This window comes from Apodemus sylvaticus, chromosome 4 (assembly GCF_947179515.1).
Source record: "Apodemus sylvaticus chromosome 4, mApoSyl1.1, whole genome shotgun sequence".
Lineage (NCBI taxonomy): Eukaryota > Metazoa > Chordata > Mammalia > Rodentia > Muridae > Apodemus > Apodemus sylvaticus.
Genome location: NC_067475.1, coordinates 36,706,635 through 36,730,030, shown reverse-complemented (window position 1 = coordinate 36,730,030; position 23,396 = coordinate 36,706,635). Strand labels below are relative to the sequence as shown.

Sequence of the window (23,396 nt, the reverse complement as noted above, 5' to 3'; positions counted from 1 at the left end):
GATGTACTTTAAAGAATAAATCCCTGCATTTAATTTTTATTAAATATGTTCTCACATTTAATACATTCTTTTCACATTCATATATACATACAAATGTTGGGAGGCCTTAGAAACACGTTTATAATGTAAATATACTTTTATATAATACTGTGAAATAAAATCTGAATAAAAATTTTATTCCAACAACATTTCTCTATTTTCAACTTTGTTTATTGTTTTAAGTTTCTTTTTTTTTAAATCACAGTGGAAATTAACTTATGCTTAATCATCCAGTTAGTGCCTATTGCCAACTTTACCAAATGCCAAAAGTAAAATCAACTCATTCATACACTCTATGCTCTGTTACCACCCCACCATTCATTGCCTGATCATTTTCCTTCTTGAACGGCAACATTGTGAAAGATTGTGAAAAGGTGTAACTGACAGGTTTGTATAGATACCATTTCAAGTATTCAGAAAGCAGTATGTTGTATGCATTGTGCATTAAAAAACTATTGATATTAAATCTAAGTATATGAGACTGGCTCCTGGTGGGAGTGTCACAAAGTTGTATGTCACAGTGTATGACAAGGATTTACAGCATTCTAGATTTTCCACAACTCTGCCATGTTAGTGAGTGACATTAAGTAAATATTTCATTTCTCTACTCTCAAGAGTCAAATATGGGATTTCCAACCACAAATAAATAAAGCACACACTCCGCATGTGTAGTGCAAATGCTCAGTAAACAGAGTGACATAGAATAAGCTTACAGTTGCCATTTAGTAAGTGGTTCAACAGGGAGGTCCTGAATTTATGAAAGTTGTGACTTGTCTCCCTGTTCCAAATAGATACTGTCATTGTCCCATGTCAAGCACAATGACCAAAAAGGCTACTGAGTAGGGTTGATGGAGTGAGGAGGGAATGCAAACTCATTTGTACAAATGGGTGGTACAATTTCTGTCACTTCTGTGTAGCATGTGAAGTCTTATTTGCTGACAAACCTCAAACTCCTGCAGCCAAAGCAGGTACCAAGGAAGAGAATCACAAATGTTCTGTTTAAAAGAATTATATGTTGGCACCTATGTACTATATTGTGACCCAGATAATAAAAAGGAATGAAAGGTGATTATTTTAAAGTTAAAATCTTAGAAGTGATGCCTGAATATTCAAAACACAAATTATGAAATATCCAAGTCACATAAGGATTTACACATGGCTCTGCTTCCAAGTGTTACTTAAGCAATAATCTTTAGTACTTTGAACAAATGTAAGAGTGCTATTGCTCTGTCTTAATTTGAAAATTCTTCCAGAAAAACATTACTGGTAGGAGAAAAATATTAGCAAAATGTGAAAATCCTTTCACTCATTTACTTCATTACATGTTTTTCTTCACAAGTATCCTTAGTTGGTAAGAAAAAAGCATATACAAAAGAAACAAATAAAAATGTCTATAATTAACAAAAATACAAAAATTGTGCCACCCATCTTTTCATTTGCCTCTTTACACTGAGTTTAGGAAACATTCTTTTAAATACTGTTACAAGCTAAATACAAATAGAAGCTAAAACTCAATGAAATAGGAAACATACACACATTCTATCAAGAGAAAAACACTATCCCTCACCTGCAATACATACATAACATTTAAAACTAAGGTCTGATGCAATCACTTAATTGATTTAAATAATTAAGGCTTCTAAATGGTTCATCACCAACTTTCTGCATCAGTATTAGAATAAAATACATTTTTGCATTTAGGGTTGTGCTCTTTACAGACATTTCCATGGAATTTCATTAATAAGATCTGATGAGGGCGTGTTAGGATTGTTTGCTGACATTTACTTTTAGTAGCTGTTAGACTAAAGAATAGCACTACAAACTCGATGCCATTGCCTGCGCTGTTGGCTCATTTTACCTTCTTTTCATGTTTGATATGACCATTTCCTTTGTATTTGCCATTGGGGATTCCATTTTGGTAATGTCCATTAACTGTGCTATGCTTATTTCTAGACCATAGACTTTTGATTTTTCTATAGATAAATTTTGTCACATAGGACAATATGAAGTAGAGCAAGACAGCACCAAGCAGAAGCACAAAGGCAATATCCAGTAGAAAATACTGACAGAAAGAGATCTGATGGACAGCCGAACGGAGGTGATGGGCTCCATCATGGCGAAGAATGTAGTCTATCCAATAGGTAGTCCGATTGACAGGGTGGCCAGGTTGATCCTTATGAATTTCCGATAGCTTCTGAGCCCTCTGCCGATAACTGCAGTGGGGACAAACATGACATGATCAGGTATACACAGGTTCTGTACTAATAGATTAATCTCTCAATTTAGAAATGTGGGAAATGACTGATAACCTCTATAAGCATGCAACTGTGCTCTGGTCACTGGGTTAAATGCTTTAAATACTTACAACATCTCCACATATTTCAAGCTGGTGAGAACAAGCAAACCTAGCAACATGAAATCATTCCACAGATGAGAGGTAGATTTGTATTTTCTTACCCAAGCCCTTCCCACACCACACTGCTCACTCTCCCCATCAGATGCTTCTAAAAGCTGTTAAGCAAAGTGTCTCTTCAGAAAAGGAACATTTTAAAATTCTACAAAAAGTATAGAGAAAAGCAGGAACATTCTTCTTACCAGTTCTTAAAAAAGTAGTGTCATTCGGTTATTTAATGTAAAGCCATAATAACTGATAGTGGTAATGCTATTTTATACGGAAGCGGTTGAGGTGCATGATAATGTTGGATGTAGTATAGATGAATGCTGGCTAGCATGTTCATGTTTACAAACCCTTCCTTACATGGCTGATTAAAAAAGAAAGACACAGGTGGGAAAGGGTCGGGTGGAGGGGTATACGTGGAGGCAGGAGGTGAGAGGAGGGGTTGGGGGTCTTTGGGGAGGGGAAAAATCGGGAAAGGTTTTACCATTGGCAATGTAAATTAAGACAATATTCAATAAAAAAGAATGTAAGAACTATAGAACAAGGGGGGGCGCTGTGTTCTGTGAAATGCTGCATTCTAAACATAACAGAGTTGCTCATGCATCTCTGGCTGGCTACACAAGACCTGTATAAGATCAAGCCAGTCAAAGTCTCAGTATGAATGGGGAGGGATAACACCATGGACCCATTCCTAACTTAGGAGCTACTGACAGTTGATGGCCGTTGAGAAATGGTCATTGGGGTGTGTGTGTGAATATAGCCAATAATTCAATAAATTGCCGGTCCTGCTCTATGCTCCCATTGTTAGGCACTAATTGAAGTTAGTGAGTTATTAATAACATTAGCATTTATAATAGAAGAAGACATGAAAATTGGGAGGAGGGTGGGTCGGTAATGTTCTGAGGGAGTTTGAGAGAGGTATTAAAGTGTGGCTTTGATTACAGTACATCGAATACATGTATACATTTTTCAAACATTAAATAAAATATATCTCCTTTAAATAATTAAATTTTAAAAAAGAAAGACAGATAAAGTTATATATAAGATGTAAACATTTAATTTTAATTTAAAATGCATGAAATTTCCAAATAATTAATCTAAAATGTTATGTTGGAGAATGTTTTTAAATGCATAACTGAACTGAACATTTGTGAGACAATCTGACAGATGTATATGGTCTTTGCCTAGACAAAAGAAACAAGTTCCACTTCAAGTGAACAAAAATATCACAGAAGATATGACTCTTACATGGGGTCCTACCAAGGAAGAAAAACTTAGGCATATGTGAAGCCCTGACATACTAAAGGAAGAGTGCAAAGAATGGAAATCTGGGAGAGGAGGTGCATTCCAAGGGTCAACTCGTTCACCGGCAGTGGGTAGTACAAGGGTGTCTGATCTACTGTTCAAGGATATACTGAACAACAAATTATGAGCTTAAATCACAGAACCAAACAGCCATTATCATAGAAATGGCTAGTTTACCAGAGAAGATAGTGAGGGTAAGAGGGGCATGACAAAGATCATAAAAGTAATAAAAATGAGAGTAAGACCAATCAGATTGGGCAGGGCGAAGTTAGCATGAAAGGGGTGGTATGAGTTGGTAAAGATCCTGGATTCAATGTGAAAGCCAGTAAAGGGAAGGTGGAAGCTATTACAATGCTTGCATCTTGCAGGACTCGGGCAGAGCTAGTGAACATGAAGAATCCCGAGGTGCAGAGCACTAGCCTTAGTAACGGCATGGGATGTGATGAAAGGAGAATGCAGAGGCAGGATGAGCTGTATGATGATTGTACCTCTACAGTGCAATAATAGTCTACAGTGCTATATGAACTGATGTGATGATCCTTTTATGATGGAGCTGTAGCTTTAAATATTTAGCCTGTAAGGAACATGGTAACAAGTAAGGGAAATGAATGGAAAGGAATTAGGACTGGGATCAGTGGCAAGCCAAAATAATCACTTGTAGGCTCTTTCTATATCCATGCTATGAGAAGACATAGCTTTTAAAGGCACATTTACTTTGCTATAACTATCTCCTCTATAACAGGTCCTGATGAAAATGACTTAAAATTTTCTCCCAAATTTTATGAGCCATCCCACATCTTGTGTTATATCACACTTTCTGGTTGATGGCAAAAGAAAGTGAAAGATTGGCAAAAGAAAGTGAAAGATTTCTTCTTACTCTATTTTATTTAAAAAAGAGATATATGGGTATATGGATTTTCCTTAAAACAAAAATGAAGCAGAATTTTTTATACATTTTTCTTATTGATTGTAATTAAACTACATTATATTTCACTAATTTATGAAAAAAACTTGAACAGTAAAATCTGACCATGAGTTAGATAAGTGTTATTATAAGGATCAGTTCACCTCTGTTTATTGGTTTACTTATAAGAAGGTACTAGGTTTTCATTAAGCAAAACCAAGCCTCTAGTAAAGGAAGTAGAACTGTAATAATAGCATGTAGGTTTTAGGTTTAAAAACCAACCAACCAACCAACCAACCAACCAACCAACCAACCAATCATCAACAACAACAATAACAAAAACTTTGTTTAGCCAGATTACCTGAGTTTATATAATGACTTTTAGAGAATGGCACAATTAACATATCTATGTGTACTTCAAGACTTCAGTTAGGATTACAGTGCAATGTAATGAGTGTAACCAATCCTTCTCTAAGTCATGCTGGCTCACACCTCAGAGAACGCTGCTAAACTGAGCTGGGAATAGAGCTCACGGAAGAGTGCTTGCCTGGCATGTGCAAGCCCTTGGGCTCAATCTCTAGTTCTACAATCAAAACAAAGACACAAATTACCTTGCTGAACTACTTTTTGTAAATGTTCTTATATAATGACCAAAGTTAGTGGATCTCCAACTTTACCACCCTGAATCTTTCCTTTAGATTTTGAAGGTCTGTGTAAAAATATTTTCCTAAGAACATTCATGTCTCAAAATGCATGAGATCTAACAAGAGAAATTAAATATTATAGAAGGGATAGTATTCAGGAGCTTGAGGCACAGAACATACTGTTCCACATGCCACATTTGTGTTCAAGACACTGGCTGATAGATGAGGGCTATCTCTAAGCCTGCAAAAGGCAGCATAATGAACCTTAGATGATTCCAAAATTTTATATGTAAGCTTCACTATTTTTTTTAAGAAAACATTTTTCCATCGGCATCTCTTATAATATAGAAGTGACCCTCAGCACAGTGTTCAGCTATTATCACCTAGGTATAAGGAGAAATTAGATTACTCTTTTCAGTTATTTAATGATATTTGAAGAACATGATAAACTAAACATCATGTCTTTAAATGAAGAAAATCACTGCTTTGTTTAAAAGTACCCAGGCCAGCTGCCCACTGAGACTCACTTGTGAAGTGGGTTAACTCAGGACACATCAACAATTTAAAAGGCAAAATAAAGATTCTAATTCATCATTCACATGAGCAAATACATCTCAGCAGCAGCTAGTGCTGGGAAAGCCAGGCAGGATGGAGCATTCTGATTAAGAATCAGATAGGTCTGTCTTCTGTTCATGTTTGAATAGCTGTGAGACCATAGGCAGAGTTTCCACTGCCTCATTTCTACAGTAATAGCAAAACCTCTGATACAAGGCAGCAGCCAGTGAGGGCTGATCAAAACTGTTAACGTAGGTGGATTTGGAATTCCCAGAGAAACATACAAACATACTTCTGTGTATGTGTGTGACAACAGTTCCAGAAGGGAACTGAGGGCAGAAACTATGACTATAATAGCACTGTTCTATGGCTGGGGACTTGGGCTGAAGAAAAAACAGAAATTCAGAAGGGTGGGGCTATTCCCACTCTGCTTTCCTGTCAAGATGTGAGGAAGCTCCCATAACCACAGCTGTAGGTACTCCTGCCATCAGGCCGTCCTCACTGTCAGCAGGTTATACTTCCAAACCAAGGGCCAGAATCAATCCTTCCTCTTCCAAGTCACAACTTGTCAAGGACTTGGTCACAGCTATGACATGTGTAACTAGTTCAATGGATATCGAAGGTAAATAACAGATACAAAATCAGACATACCAGAGAAACCCAATGATTCATTTTTGTTTCTCTGTCTGAAAAATCTTGGTGGCAAAACCTCAGGGTCACATCATGGATGGCTAAATGACTGTTACAATTAACTTCAAATTTTAGTAAAACATACATAAGAAATAACAGTGATATAAGAGATATCTTTCCATGCTAGAATTACAGACATCTTACTGCCAATATACTGTGTAATTAAATATATGCATCTATGTGAATAAATGTGATACACATACTATCATCTATCTGCTTTATATGAGCTGAAACCTTACCTGGGATTATTGATAACTTTCACCAGTGCATCATACAGCTCTTCTTCAGTGACTGTATTCCATTCTAACAAGATCCCCATACCTTTTGCCTGTACTCTTGTCATAGTATCATAATGGTCTCCAAAAAGTGGAATTCCCACTACAGGGACACCATGATACATAGTTTCAAATATACTGTTCAAACCACCATGGCTTAGGAAGGCTCTGATGTTTGAATGGCCTAAAGGATAAAAAGGAAACAACTTACATTATTACTCCATATTTATCCAGAACTTCCTACAAGACCAACACAATAGTAAGTTACATTTTAGTAAGTGAATTTTTAAAGAGGTAATTTCATTGATCCATTCTTTCTACCAATTAAAATGATTGTTCCATATATCAACTGAAATCCATTTTAGGTAATTTAAACATATAACATTAATCATGAAAAATAAGACATTCCCTCAAGCACAAATTTCACATAACTAGAAACACACACTTTAATTGCTAAAAATAAACAGAAAGTCAGTTAGGACATCAACTATAAGAGATGTAGTATTGTAATATTTAGTTGTCATAGGAATGGAATGGTTAGCTGGTCAAAATTTTAATGAGGTAGTCCTTTTAATGGGCTGTATTTCACTACAGAGATGAAAATTTTGCATATAAAGTGAAAGAAACAAACTATGCTTAGGAAATATGTTGCTGGCTAGTAAATAAATTCTATAAGGATGCAGAAATTCAAATCTATTAAGTATACTTACCAGATACAAAACTGCACAAATCATCATACTAATAGGCTCTTGGTGCATTTGTCTCTCCTAGTGCTATATAGTTAGTGACTAACCCTTACCTCATACTAACAAATGATTAGATTTAAAAGTATTTTTGGTAGCAGGATTCCTATTTGAACAAAACCTGTACTACCAAGTCCAGCATTAAAAAATACCAAGTAGAGCTGGCATATGAATAAAAGGGGCACTACAGTTTATTGCCTACTTCTAGACCTGAATGAATCTGACTACAGGATTCATGCCAGCACCTGCAGAGGTGTTGCTCAGAGTACTAGGAAAGGACTAATCTTGGAAAAGTCAGAACACCGAGACAAGGAGAACCTGAGGAACCTATCTATCACTCTGTTGCACTGAGCTAGCTGATGGTCAATTTTGCTGTGGATTTTTTCCTAGCTTCTTCCTACCTTATATAGATTCTAAAGTCACAACAACAAAGACAGAAAAGAAAAGGAAAAGAATTCAAGTAATGGGAAAAGAAGATTGTGTTTATTTTTACTCAGTTTCATTTATTAGATTTTGAATGGGTTAGGTAGAAAGGAATTATGTATAAAAGTTTTTTACCATTTTACAGTGAAAAACTGAAATAGCTGGATTTGTGGGTAGAAATGGTAATGGCAGAGTGCTTGCCAATCATGTGAGGTCCTGTACTCAATCCTCAGTGACTGAACACCCCCCCCCCATTATTTAACTATTTGGTGGCATACAACTGTGATTTCAGCACTAGGAAGCTAGAGGCAAGACTTCAAAGATATATAGTTGAGTACAAGTACTAAACTGTTTTTAAATGAAATAATAATAATAATAATAATAAATTAAAAAAGAGTCTGGCTCTTAAGATCATTGTAGCATCTAGAAAATATATTTTAAAGCAAGTTTAAGGTTGTTACTAGTATGTTAAGATAATTTTAAAATGTCATTTTATTTAATATTTAGAATTAATTATGCATAAGTGTGAGTCAATATTGCTCAGAGCAACACCTTTCTAATCATTTCTTTATTACACAGTAAGGGCTGACATGGCATTTAATGAGTAAATTTAATAAAAAATTTAATTTTTACTGTCTGTACTCATTAAACAAAGTAAAATAATTTATATTTAGGCATACTTAAAAGATAAGCATATAATCAATATAAATTTTGTGTTTAAGACCAAAATTACAATAAATAAAAATTTAAAACAAATGTTTATTTACCAAAACTACCTAGTAATTTAGGAATAATTAAGGCCAGTGATCAAATTAAACTTAAATATTTCCCTGACTTTCAGCCTTTTTTTGTTTCAGATAAGTGAATAACTCCAAAATTATCTATGATTTAGATATATCTGTAAATTAATATAAGATCAGTTTGATTTTGTTTTTAATTTAACTGTTGTTATTAACTAACCTAATCAGATATAGCTTTATATATTGCTACTAGCTTATAGAATTTAATGTATGTTTTATGGACATTAAAATTGGGTGATTGTTTAAAATATTTCATTATAGATTTCAGTAGCTGCATTTTACAAATGATTTTATAACAAATAAAATTCTAGATCAGTCTGAATTTTGAGAATTGAAGTACTAGGTAAGAATGACACCACACACACTTTCCAAACCACTCTTGTACTAACATCATGTTCACGTATCAGTCAAGCACGAGCAGCTACTGACTTACCAAGCAGGTCATTTTGAGGCAACCATTCTATGAGCTTAGTGTTGTTTCCTAGGTTCTTTGGTTTGGTTCCAGAAAATCTAAAATAGATACCATACAGGAGATCTTTCAGAAATGAAGCTTTATAAGATGCATTTATTTTGTAAATTTACGAATGTTAGGTTGTATGATAAATTACTGATACTCTTCTGAGTAAAGTTTTGGTTTAGTATCAATAAAAATATACCACATATAGACAGATAAAGTCTACTTATTCTTCTAATAATTCTAAATACATATGTAATTATCTTCTAATAATTCTAAATATATATATAATTATATATAATATATCACATATATATGATATATATAAATTATATATATATGTATATATATATATACATACATATATATATATGAGATGTGGGGACCCAAATGAATATTTGCTAAACTCAATTCTACACAAGTACGCAGAGAGAAGAGAAACAACCACCACTGAGCTATCACTAACTTCCATCCTTGTAAGCCAGTGCCAGCACTGAAAGGCAGCAGAGAGTATGCTTCATTGCCTTGGATCCACAGAGAGTGGCAGAGCAAAGCAATAGTTAGGCTGTTTTCTATGTAGTGAACCTCAAATGTACCTGACAACTATGAAGACAACAAGAATCCTCAATAAGGTACAAGAATGCTCTGAAGTAACAAGCCTGATAGAGAGATCCCAATGGAACTAAAGTAAGAAGGGGGAAGTTCTGTTCAGTCAGTGCCCATTTCCTAGCCCAGCCTGACACAGTTTTTATAAAGCCTAGACAATTAAAAGTATATATAATGTCTTGGTAGACCCTTTTTACTTTCTGTGGAGTTGTATTCACTAATATATCCCCTGAGCTCCAGGATTGCAAATAAATTCATGCTCATTCAAGTATTCAGACTTGATTCCATGCTACAGGGCCTTCAGTGGAGGCTGGAATGTACCCCAGAATTTATCTTAGCCAATATTAATTGGCTGGTAAGGTACTGAGAGTTTTAGAAACTCAGTCTCTTAGATTCAGAGTCTGTAAATATTGATCTAGGTGAGATATTAAAGGGAGAGTACAAAGTACCTGGATTAATGAAGTATTTAAGTCATTTACTCATTCATAATTAACTACCTTATTCCAAACTGATTTGAAAAAAATATATATAGACAGGCATGAAATTACAACTGAATTTTAAAAATAAGAAAAAAATGGGGATTTCGGCTAGAGGAAACATAAAACTAAGTTCAACATAGATTATCTTATTCCACAACGTATTCTAAATATATTCTATGCCATTATCTTAGTAATTACAGACAGTCCTTTATGAATTAGTTTTGGATTTCAATGCAGTAGAAAAAAAATAAAACCTCAAGATCATCTAATCTAGCCAGTAAATCAATATGCCATGCTCCACAAGGGCAAGAAGATTAAATAAGGAGATACTGGGTTTCAACAGTAAAAAAAATCAACCTGAATTATCATGACCTTACCTCCAAATCACTTTCTGAGGCAATCTCCCCAGAGCTCCTGCCAGTTTGTTAGCAATGTCTTCTGACAGATACTTGACACCAGCTCCAAAGGACACCAAGACAAAGCCATGTTCCTGAGCACCATTTACCCACCTTTGCAGATCCTGAAACAAAAATATGGAAAATAGTTTTATGAAGACAAATACAAGTCAGCAAAATTAAAACTGTACTTTGAAAAATCTTCATATAATTTCCTTATACAAACAACAACAAAGTAAGAACAGCACATGGAATTTTCCTCTAAAAACTACAAAAGGTTTATGTCAGGGGATAGAGAAGTTTTTCAGCTATAAAGGACATTTACCACTCTTGCGAAGGACTTGGGTTCAGTTTCCAATACACACACATAACTGTCTATAACTACAATTTCTAGGATATGGCAATCTCTTCTGCTCTATGCCCATAATAGTTATTTATATACTCTGCACACATACATGTAAGAAAAACACTCATAGACATAAAACAAATGAAATTTAAAATTTATTTCTTCTAACAATGCTCACTGAATTAGGATGGCATATGTTTTTGTTCTTTCTCTCCCCACCCCATGTGTGTGTCTGTATGTCTTTCTTTCTTCTCTCCCCCTCCCCTCTCCCTGTCCTTCTTCAAATTGTATCAACTCAAAAAACAATAGCTGAGAGGACATTCTAAGTCCTCAAAAGTCAGAACATTCTAAGAGTTAATCCACCCCCGGTTAGAAATGTGAGAATACAAGCAAATGATTCAATTGACTATGTGCTGTCCCCTTCAGCTATACTCCTCAGTGAGTCTTTTCACATTTTGGCTGGGGTGGATGATATGCACAAAAATGAAAGCAGTTTCTTACATGGGTAGCACTCCTGTTAGTTATGTTCTGTAAGCACAAGTTTTAGGTTAATGGCAGGTCATCCAGGTGAATCAATCTTTCTCAAAGATGTAGAGGCGTTTTACTGTATGGACAGTAATGGGTCCAGCAACATTTGAGGGCACAAAACTCCCTTAAGGACAGCCCTACTGACTACTGAATGGTATGGTGTTGACAGTCATCAAAACAAAAGTGTGACTCAGTTTTGTAGTAGTATTTGTGGTTTAGGCCCTGCTGTCAATACCATTACACAGACCCTGCCTTTCTGTTCAGTATCAGTGGATTGCTGTGGTTTTACAGTTTCATACCACTTTTTAGAACACACTGATCCACAGCCAAGGACCCACTACATGGTAAGACTCATGTTACACTGGCACCACTTGCCTATATAAAAAGAACATGTGACATACAGTTTTCTTTATTTAATGATACTTGTTTAAAGGTGCTTTATGACATTGCATTCCTAGAGGAGGAATGGAAGAATCACAGTTTTTATCCCAAATTAATTAGAGAATCAAATACTGTAAGAGGAAGAGTGAATGATAGAGCCAGTGAACTAATCATACTTTGATTGTTGGGTAGAAACCTATCTTAGCATTACTTTCTAGGAACCTTGATTTAAAATTGTAAAAAAGAAACAACCTATCTTAATTTTCTATCAAAACTACCATTTTGTTACATTTACCAAGCCTTATCTCACATGATAAAAAACCCAAGCTTATCTCTAGATTCTAATCTCTAGATTCTAGGTAAGAAGGAGAAGCAAATCTATTCTCAATTTAATTTTATGCACAGTTCTGAGGCAGGCATATGTGAGATATATACAAATGCTTCATAGAGAATGCAGAAAATGTGGCACCTTTTCCCTGTCTTGCCTTCATGTAAGTTACAACCTACCACTCAATTTTAGGATCAATACTATTTGGAAAAAAGTTTATTCAGAAGCAAGAAGCTTCACAGAAATAATGTCATTTCTGTCAAAAAGATTTAAAAGTTCCAGAATTTTAGTAAAATTTAGTTTAAAAAACTAAAAAACACTTCTCAAGTTTTTATTTGGCACGAAATGAAATGAAACACACGCGCGCGCGCGCGCGCGCGCGCACACACACACACACACACACACACACACACAAAACTCAGCTATTAAAAACAATGACTTCATGAAATTCTTAAGAACACACATGGTATGCACTCACTGATAAATGGATATTAGCCCAAAAGCTTGGAATACTCAAGATACAATTCACAGACAACTTGAAGAAGGAAGAACAAAATGTGTATGTTTTGGTCCTTCTTAGAAGGGGAAACAAAATACCTACCAGATGAAATATAGAGACAAAGTGTGGAGCAGAAACTGAAGAAAAGACCATCCAGAGACTGCCTCACCTAGGGATCCATCCCACATACAGACACCAAACCTAGACACTACTGTGGATGCCAACAAGTGCTTGATGACAGGAGCCTGATATAGCTGTCTCTGAGAAGCTCTGCCAGAACCTGACAAATACAGAGGTGGATGCTTACAGCCAACCATTGGACTAAGCACTTGATTCCCAGTGGAGGAGTTAGACAAAAGACAAAATGAGCTGAAGGGGTTTGCAGCTAAATAGGAAGAACAACAATATGAACCAACCAGACCCCACAGAGCTCCCAGGGACTAAACCACCAACCAAAGAGTATAAATGGAGCCATCACTCCAGCCGCATATGTAGCAGAGAATGGCCTCAATGGGAGGAGAGGTCATTAGACCTGTGAAGCCTTGATGCTCCAGTGTATGGGAATATCAGGATGGAGAAGCTGGAGTGGGCTGGGTCGGGGAACACTATCATAGAATCAGGGGGGATGGGATGGGGGTTTTCAGAGCAGAAACCAGGAAAGGGGATAACATTTGAAATGTAAATAAAGAAAACATCAAATAAAAAAGAAACACACACAGTATCTTTTTCTCCCTTTTCCTTCCACAATTATTAACCATAATAAGGATGTATTTGCTTAGTCTTTACTAACAGGCAAGGAAGTAGAACAAGTTGGTATGCATACAGTTACCTACAACCTACAGGAAAAGTTGTCAGTATTTCAGTAGTACTTCCTTTGGCTTACAAGAGACAGTGTGGCTTCAGGGTGATATCCAAACTGGGTTGGAAGTAAAAGAGGTAAAAAGAATGTCCTGAGTACAGATGGGGAATGGGTAGACACCTGGCTTCTACTTAATTGAACCCATTCACCACAATGGTTTCTGATCCCCACAAGTGCACAGAATATTGACTTGATAGATGAACAATGGGACAACTGAAGGGATTGAGACTTGGATTTGGCTAGAGAGACACACAGAAAACACATTTGAGTTAGAAGTTACAAGGAGGTTAAGGCCGCTAAGCCTACAGCAAAGGCATAAACTGGGATTTCATGAGAAAAAGGTGTCTCTATCTCTAATGAGTTGGGAAGCTCTAGCTAACACCTCCCCTATGTATACACTGACAATATCTTCTAGAATATAAGAATTCATCAATGATATGTTTAAATGATTCTGTGAAGGTTCTTTAAGAAAATTAATTTCAGAATAACACGTGCTATATATAAAAAACCTGACTGCAAAATTTATTATCTTAAAATACAAAAGTACATTGAAACTTCCTTTCTCTGAGGAATGAGGACCGAAATTCAGATCCATAGCTGGGCATAAATCCACTATACTAATCCGTGTTGGGACCGTATATAGAGTGACCCTGGGTATATGCTAGCTACCTCTGTAGCCAAGTCAACCAAAGATCCTGTCACAAAATAAACTTGAGGCATGATTTGTCTGCAGCTGGTCTCTGCATGCATGCAATCACATGCAGGTGTATTGCACACATAACTACACACACATGGGCAAAAAAATCACATGTGCATTACACATATAAACTCATTTAAAAATGAAAATACACAAAAAGACTAAGGAATTTTGGAGAAGCACAGGCAGTTTACTTTTCCAGGTATTATTGTGTCCCCAGAGCCTAGAGCAATTATGTCTCTTAATGTTAGCTCACAGGACAGAGCAATGATGATGGCTGATGGGGGCAAACTGCTGTCAGATGTGAGCTTGAGATTTTCATCAGAGAGTAAAGGAGTTATAAAACTATAGGTCTAGGGAAAATACGTCTTCCTATACTTTCACAGATCATAAATCACAGAAGGATAAAAATGTTATACTGAATAAAACAGAAGATTTATTGGTAGACACAAAGGAATCTGTTTGTCATACTCCAGAATGGTCTTCCTGAGTCAGGGAGAACAGAAGTCACAAACAGATGGAGCTCACTAAAGATCAAACACACTACAGAGAATACAGAGTGAAACAATAAACTAGAAGGAATTTAGAACATATTAAAAGGGTTAGTATAAAAACCAAATAAACAGAAATATACATAAAACTGAGAAACCCAGAGGCCACTTATACATAAACAGTTTTCTTGGGAAAACTGCCCCCAGAGAATGTTAAACTGCAAAAACATTCCAGAAAAATGTTTCACCTTATTTCAGAGGAAAACAAATTCCAAATGTTCATATCATCTACAAGCATTCTATTAAATGCTAAGACCCAACAATGTAACCTTAAACATTAAAAGAAATTATTTTAATGTTCACCTATTTTATAGTTTTGCAATTTTCTTTCAATTTTTTTTCATAAAGAATACAATCTAAGTAGCCTCTGGGTTTCTCAGCAATCTTTTCCCACTGTATGATTCACACTCAAGTGGTATTTTCTTTCAGTAATTCAGCAGTATGAGCTCTTTAGTGTATTCCCTTTCCATCCATATAGAACTTAAGAGAATTTTATTTCCATGGATCTAGAATAATAAGAGAGAGTCCTATATCAGTTTTGTTTTAAGGCAAGATCTTGCTATGCAGTTCCTACAACTCTGTAACTAGTTATTTAGCTATGTATACCATTAATCCACAACAATACCCAGGCCTTAGCCTCTCATTCCTGCCTCCATCATTATTTTCAATCATCCCATTAGTCTGCTTGCTCAGTACAATGCATAGAATATTTCATCTCAAAGATTCAAACGGTCATCATCTCCTCCGTGATTCAAACTGTCACCATCTTGCTTTCTTTTTTTTTTATTCGATATAATTTATTTACATTTCAAATGACTTCCCCTTTTCTAGCCCCCCCACTCCCCGAAAGTCCCGTAAGCCCCCTTCTCTTCCCCTGTCCTCCCACCCACCCCTTCCCACTTTCCCGTTCTGGTTTTGCTGAGTACTGTTTCACTGAGTCTTTCCAGAACCAGGGGCCACTCCTCCTTTCTTCTTGTACCTCATTTGATGTGTGGATTATGTTTTGGGTATTCCAGTTTTCTAGGTTAATATCCACTTAATAGTGAGTGCATACCATGATTCACCTTTTGAGTCTGGGTTACCTCACTTAGTATGATATTCTCTAGCTCCATCCATTTGCCTAAGAATTTCATGAATTCATTGTTTCTAATGGCTGAATAGTACTCCATTGTGTAGATATACCACATTTTTTTGCATGCGCTCTTCTGTTGAGGGATACCTGGGTTCTTTCCAGCATCTGGAAATTATAAATAGGGCTGCTATGAACATAGTAGAACATGTATCCTTATTACATGGTGGGGAGTCTTCTGGGTATATGCCCAGGAGTGGTATAGCAGGATCTTCTGGAAGTGAGGTGCCCAGTTTTCGGAGGAACTGCCAGACTGATTTCCAGAGTGGTTGTACCAATTTGCAACCCCACCAGCAGTGGAGGAATGTTCCTCTTTCTCCACACCCTCTCACACACCTGCTGTCTCCTGAATTTTTAATCTTAGCCATTCTGACTGGTGTAAGATGAAATCTTAGGGTTGTTTTGATTTGCATTTCCCTAATGACTAATGAAGTTGAGCATTTTTTTAAGATGCTTCTCCGCCATCCGAAGTTCTTTAGGTGAGAAGTCTTTGTTTAACTCTGTACCCCATTTTTTAATAGGGTTGTTTGGTTTTCTGGAGTCTAACTTCTTGAGTTCTTTATATATATTGGATATTAGCCCTCTATCTGATGTAGGATTGGTGAAGATCTTTTCCCAATTTGTTGGTTGCCGATTTGTCCTCTTGATGGTGTCCTTTGCCTTACAGAAACTCTGTAACCTTATGAGGTCCCATTTGTCAATTCTTGCTCTTAGAGCATACTCTATTGGTGTTCTGTTCAGAAACTTTCTCCCTGTACCGATGTCCTCAAGGGTCTTCCCCAGTTTCTTTTCTATTAGCTTCAGAGTGTCTGGCTTTATGTGGAGGTCCTTGATCCATTTGGATTTGAGCTTAGTACAAGGAGACAAGGATGGATCAATTCACATTCTTCTGCATGCTGACCTCCAGTTGAACCAGCACCATTTGTTGAAAAGGCTATCTTTTTTCCATTGGATGTTTTCAAACCATCTTGCTTTCTAAATTCTGCTCTGATCCACTTATCTGTCATCCCTGCTAATTCTGAAATTTATTGCTATTTTATAATATAATTTAATGTTTGCATGGTTTAATTTTTCTTATTACATTTATTTTGCAATTTGGTTATTTCTACATTTGATACATTTTAATTAATTTTAAACTCAAAATAATGCTACTTATATGCACTGTGAATATTTATGCACATAGACATAGAATATGTATTCCATTTCACAGGAAATATAAATTTAGAAATCCTAACCATCCTTTATATCCAGTTGTCAGTATAGCACTCTATACCACCAGGTGGTAGAGCAGCATAGAGAAGAGATGCTTGGCTTCAAACATCACTATGTCTAAGACTGATACTCATACCTAAGGGTTCTGGGAATCAAACCCCCAAGGGAATAACTCTCCAATCTTCTAGATAGAAATGAAACCCAATGATCAAAACAATGCACCAAATATTCTACATAAACATAGTAACACAGATGTTAGATCATACCCCACTCTATGTTGAAAAATAACTTCATGTCTAAACAATATAATTGCCAGATTTGTGCCACCTTCTCTTCCTTTCTCTCCTCTCTCTGTGTATGAGCATTCTGGAAAGAAAACCTCACAATAAAAATAAACATATTATCTTCTTGCAGTGTTAAGTAAGTTTCCCTAAAATTTTTACAGTAAAGAATGCATAAGGAAAATAATTATGTTTGCTTATAATAATCATTGCTATATGTTAAAATATCTGCCTTCTTTAACAGCTACCACATAATTATATAGTTATTTGGTTTCTATTTGCCAGATTCCTTTCTCTGGATCAACTATATACCAAATGGCTTCCCTTGGTCATAAGAAACAGGAAGTAGGGAGTTGTGTGTGCTGTTCTCTTACTAGTCCACTTACTTTATCTAGTGCTGTTCAGCCTGGGCACTGTGACAGGAGACTGGGTACAATGGGAGTTAAAGAATATAGCAGAGTAGTGATCTAAAAGTATAACAATTTCAGTATTTTTTTGGTACTACTTCTACATGATGGATGTTGAGAAGTCATGGACAGTATAAGAACCTAGCTAGTTCTTCAACTTTTCAGAGACCATTACTGAATAATTGATGTTCCATTTTCTATCCAAAAGCAAACAGAAGACTACTATTAATTTTAGATCATTTAAACCCCTAGAGTTAACTCTTTCTGAACCAATAAAAGATTAACTAAATATTGGACAGTGCAGTTCTGCCTCCATCTTCACTGAGGTTCCATTCTGATGGTATCAAATCTTCCAAACTTAGAAAGGATATTCATGTCTGATACCTAGGAACAAACTAGCTCTAGGTATGTCCTGCTGGCACCCAGTGATACGAACTTATACCTCTTTCTCTACCCAAAACTGGGAGCCTGGAGAAAGGGTCAGCACAGGCAAGAAAACTTTTAACACTGCATCCTTTGTCTGCCCCATGCATTCTGAGGGAAAGAATGCGTGGACTGTGAGAGAGTCCTACACAAAGATGGCAATAGAAGAAAAGGGGGAGGGAGCTGAGGGCACTTTTGTTGTTACCAACACCAACATCAATAGGGCTTTTTTCCCCCTCTCTTTTACCATGTCTGATATAAAGAATGTTCTGCTTAGATCAGGTGGGCTGCAAATAATTGAAATATTTATTTTGTAAAATTTAGCAACTAAATAACAGCAAATATTTTGATATAAAATCTTTTAAAAAGAGCTCAGGCATCTTATGATTTTGAATACTACCAGAATAGTTTAACAAGACTTACTAAATAAAAATTATCAATAAAAAAATAAAAGTTAGGGTTAGGTAGAAGTAGAGAGCATGAGATAAAGCCCTTACTGCAAGAGGAACTAAGTTCAGAGTCTCAGCACCTCTGCAAAAGTCAGATGGGCTAGGACCTGGCTGTGACCCCAGGACTAGGGGATGAAAGTAGGCAAACTGTGGCAGTCAGCCCTGCCAAGATGGTGATCTCTGAGCTCTGTATCTCTAAGAGACCATGTATCATAAAACAAAAGGCACTGGATGTCAATCTCTGATCTCCGCATATCAGCACCAGTAAGCACATACAAAGACACACACACACACACTCCTCAAAATGAACATGTACTGACCACTGTTTTATGCTTATGAACAGATTTTCCTCAAAGTCCATTTCTACAACTTGCTATTTGATGATAATCAAGTCACTAGAAGCCTGGCTTCTTCTCTTCCATAAGTGTAGGTAATACATCACAGGACATGGAGATCAAATGGGATCAAATGTTTTTAAAGTACTCTGTCAGCTAAAAAAAAAAAAAAAAGCTTGCTCTTTTTCCTAGCTGAGATGTCTAATAAGCAATAAACAAATTAAGGGACAAAAAGACATGCATCTCAAGGAAAGGAAAGATAAGAAAAGACAGTCCTACTAAAACAAGGTATTTTCTTTACATTTTGTTACCATTTTACATTCCTCAGAATAAAGCTAGTTATAATAAATACATAAAGGAAAAATAGTACAATGTTTTTCATATAGTATAAAGTTGTCAAGTTTTTTAAAAAATTCAAATGCTTTCCAAGTTTATCTAGGAATTTAAGCAGCAACTAAAGATGCATTAGAAAGATCAATGTCAAGGTGATAGCTAATTCTTCCTAACACTGAACATTTGAGAGAATAAAAAACCCTGAAAGACATTCATTTCCACCGAGATACTGAAGTATCTTTTTTCCTTTCCAGTACGCTTTCAATTTTTACCAGCACAGTTACAATTAAAAAAGTAAGCAAAATTTGAAACCTTTTGAGGAAAGCTAGATTTTCAAGGTTCTTCAGACCTTCAGCAAACTGCAGATAAGCATTTTTGACATCCCAAGGATATGAGCATAGCAAGGTGTTGAGATGCTGTGGGAAGTACACTGGGTAAACAAAAGAGCAGATACCAAGCAAACAAAGGAAACCCACTAGAAAAGAAAGTCTCTCAAAATGATATGTAAATCTTTCTTATATTGCAGGAATATAAAAAGATGTACGGAGGCTAGTGATCTGGAAACAGATTTGAAATGAGCATGTGCACGAGAGAAGAGACCACGATGCATGAGTTACCTTTCTTCCTGAACGAGCGCCAAGTAAAGGTCTGCAGCCTAGAACACATTCCTTAATCTCCTGTCTCAGTAAACAGCAAAATTACGCTGTAAAACCATGGACATGTGTACTACTTATAGTTTAAAGGGAAAGGATACAATGCCTTTATTTACTCTCCAGGCATATTGATTTCATCAATGATGTAATCACTGTTAAACAAACTTGTATCGGCCACATTTTATGTGTGTGGATCTTTACGCCAGGAATATAAAAGAGCAAGATATGGTTTCCTGCCTGGGAGTTCAAAGTCCAACCCAGATTCCTGGCTTTCACTAACAGGGAATTAACACTGCCTTTGCTGTATTACTTCCTGTGCTAACCAAATGGATTCCTTGGAAATAATAAATTTAAATTTTAGAAAGCTCACTTATGTTAAATACTTGGGGGTTATATCTTACTTTTCTACTGATTTCAAAGTTGTATTGCCAGAGAAATAATTTGATGACAATCAATTCCAGGTTATAGGCTAAATCTTTCCAGAATCCATTATAAAAAATATTTAGACTTAAATAAAATAGTAAAAAGACAAAGCATAAGAACTTCATCATTAAGTATTAGACATGCTTTTTCTAGTATTATGACATTGGTATTTAGTGATTCTAAATTATAAGCCAGCATAGAGCAAAACAGAAAAGTGAGAACTTGTTTAAAACTAGTCTAACACATAATTACCAAGGTAATCACTCAAACAGATCTTTCTAGGTTGATGGTAACACATAAGTCAGTTGGTCTCAAATGCTTTATGAAATAGTCCATCTTCTGCTATACAAAGGCCAGATATCCATAGCTTCATAGATATTTCCACCAGCTCAAGTGTTCCTCTCTAATTATATGAACACTGTATAAACTGAAGGAAGCTGGAGAAAGCTTTGGTCCACTTTTTGGCATGAGTGACAATGTAATATATGCCCTTCTCCCTCTTACTCCTCATTTAAGTAATAGCTTTATCCATTTATACAGGAAGTAAATTATCTTATACAATAAAGGTAATGACCCAGAAGTAATGGTACATTGATTTCAGGATGAGTAGTTGGTCATCTCAGGGGAAGCATGTGTGCCTTGAATAGAAACATGCTGAACGAAAGTAACCACCTGCTGAAACTGTATATTCTTCCATGTATAACCTTATATAAAGAAAATAGTAAACCTCACTGTATTGGAAAAATAATATGATGATTAGGCAAAGAAAAGAATTCTATCTGGATTCTGTCATGGCTATATATGTAGAGAATGAAGTGTAGTTATCTAACACCACTTCAACCCCAACTAGCAATGCTAGATCCTCTAGGGAAATGGCTGGAAAGAACATCCAATCAATATGTACTACACTGCCAATTCTATAGCACTAAAATGTGAATTAGTCTCCTCTTTTTATATTCCATGACCAATTCATTTTGTGAATACTGTAGGGAAGGTAGAGAAGTCTATGGGAGAAATTATCTTTGAGCAGACAATAGTGATGGGCTTTCTCACCTATTTCCTTCATTTATTCTGGGCCTTCTTGTGAAAGATCACTTTCCGATCTGAAACACTATATTCAAAAGTTTTATTCAATCTTTAATCCCTACTTGATGCTCAAGTTCTCAACTTCTTTTTATTTCATTTAAAATTCCGATGGTTCGTCCAAGGATCACAAACCGTACTAAAGACCATCCATTCTCTTAGCTTATTCTGGTTTTGCTAACTTGGGCTCTCTGCTCACAGATTTTCTGCACATGAGAGTACTTTCATCTACCCAAACTCAACAAATCATTCAAGGTCAGCTCCCATGCTACCTACTGTACCAGTCCTTATCTGATTTTGCCAAAATTCATCATGCATTCTTCATTTTTCTACTTTGCTACACATATCTATGGCACTATTCAGACACAAACTGCTTATATATTATTTACATACATCATATCCTTTCAGAGACTTTATTTTTCTTGAACTTAAGACATCAAGAATAAATTTCATCCAAAATGTATCTTCTGTCTTAGATTTTTCTCTATTCATTTATAGAAAATCATTATTTTCTATAATCATTTTGTAGATGGATATACATTACCAAATAGTTAAAGAATTTATTCTAAAATCTTAGGTGTAGCTTCCCGCCCCCCCTCCCTCCCAGAAATCAATGTGCATTTTCCCCATATAATATTGCTATATCTGGTAATTTCAGACAATTTAAGTTATATTCCAGCATTTTAGGTATTATTGAAAGTTAACTAATAATTCAAAGGACACATGAGAGATGAATTTTTAGACATCAAATCATGTTCTCTCCACCAACTTCCAAGGTACCAGTGACCAATGCATTCTCTGCATCACTAAACAAATTCCTTTTTTAACAGTGAACATCTGAGAGTAACTGTTTAGCTGAGGCATACTTGCAGCAAACTCTAAAAGGAATCCCAGTTGGAGCATTTCAATGAGAGAACAGACATTTTATATCTATGTGTGTATCTATGTACCTATGCATTTATCTGTCATTGTTCCTGATTTTGAAATTGTATGTCACATTACCCAAGAAATGAAATGGCATCATGAGACTTTGAATTGGCACCAGACAAACATGACTAGAGAAAAACAGCTTTAGCATTCTAGAAGAATATTTTAAAGAATTCTCATTTAAGACAGGTTCAATCAATCAAAAATTTCAAATCTCTATAGCTCTAAATGTTCACAAATTTTTATGATATACTTCATTTCAGAAGACTATCCACTAGAATGTAAAATTAGAAGAAAAAGAATAATCATCATGTTCCTCTAAATTAATATCTATGATAAAACAATATGTGAATAATGATCTAAAGGCCTTGTCAAGTTCTGACAGAGTTATAGTCCTCAGGATCAATGAACTTAAAAGTTTCAGAGAGGTTCATTTCAAGCAGGGAAATTTATGTTACTAAATAGACTTGGGGGTAGAAGATTTTTTTTTTAAAAAAAGAACTATTTAGAGAAGAAAAGTATGTCCAATGTGCAATTATAAGAACTGTGGAACAGAAAGAAAATGCACATGTCCATGAAAATTGTTTTGCTATACCAATGAAAGAAAAGAGCATGATCAGTTAAAAAACAGCTTATAGAGAATTTAAAGTTTAAAAAATCCCTGAATTTATTAAATGAGTTCATTCTGGATCCCGGTACCTGACAAATAGATTTAAAACTCTACTAACAGAAGTAGAAAGTACCACCAGGACAGCAACTGTAATAGACCTATAAAATGCAATCATAGTAGTAGAAATGCTTGTCTACTACTATTAAGTTAAGAGCATATATTTTAATGTTAA

At 35.7% G+C, this 23,396-nt stretch overlaps 1 protein-coding gene across 3 annotated transcripts in view; it reads right to left on the bottom strand.

Annotated features, from left to right (window-relative positions):
• Positions 1 to 4: 4 nt before the first annotated feature.
• Ugt8 (UDP glycosyltransferase 8) overlaps positions 5 to 23,396 on the bottom strand; it is a 73,085-nt gene continuing 49,693 nt past the window's right edge. For all 3 annotated transcript variants that reach the window (XM_052179297.1, XM_052179296.1, XM_052179298.1), the window contains exons 3-6: positions 10,693 to 10,835; positions 9,210 to 9,286; positions 6,775 to 6,994; positions 5 to 2,252 (exon numbers count right to left, since the gene is read on the bottom strand). In XM_052179297.1, the coding sequence (XP_052035257.1) occupies positions 1,889 to 2,252; positions 6,775 to 6,994; positions 9,210 to 9,286; positions 10,693 to 10,835 (804 nt within the window). In that variant the 3' untranslated portion in view covers positions 5 to 1,888. The remainder of the gene's footprint in view (positions 2,253 to 6,774; positions 6,995 to 9,209; positions 9,287 to 10,692; positions 10,836 to 23,396) is intronic.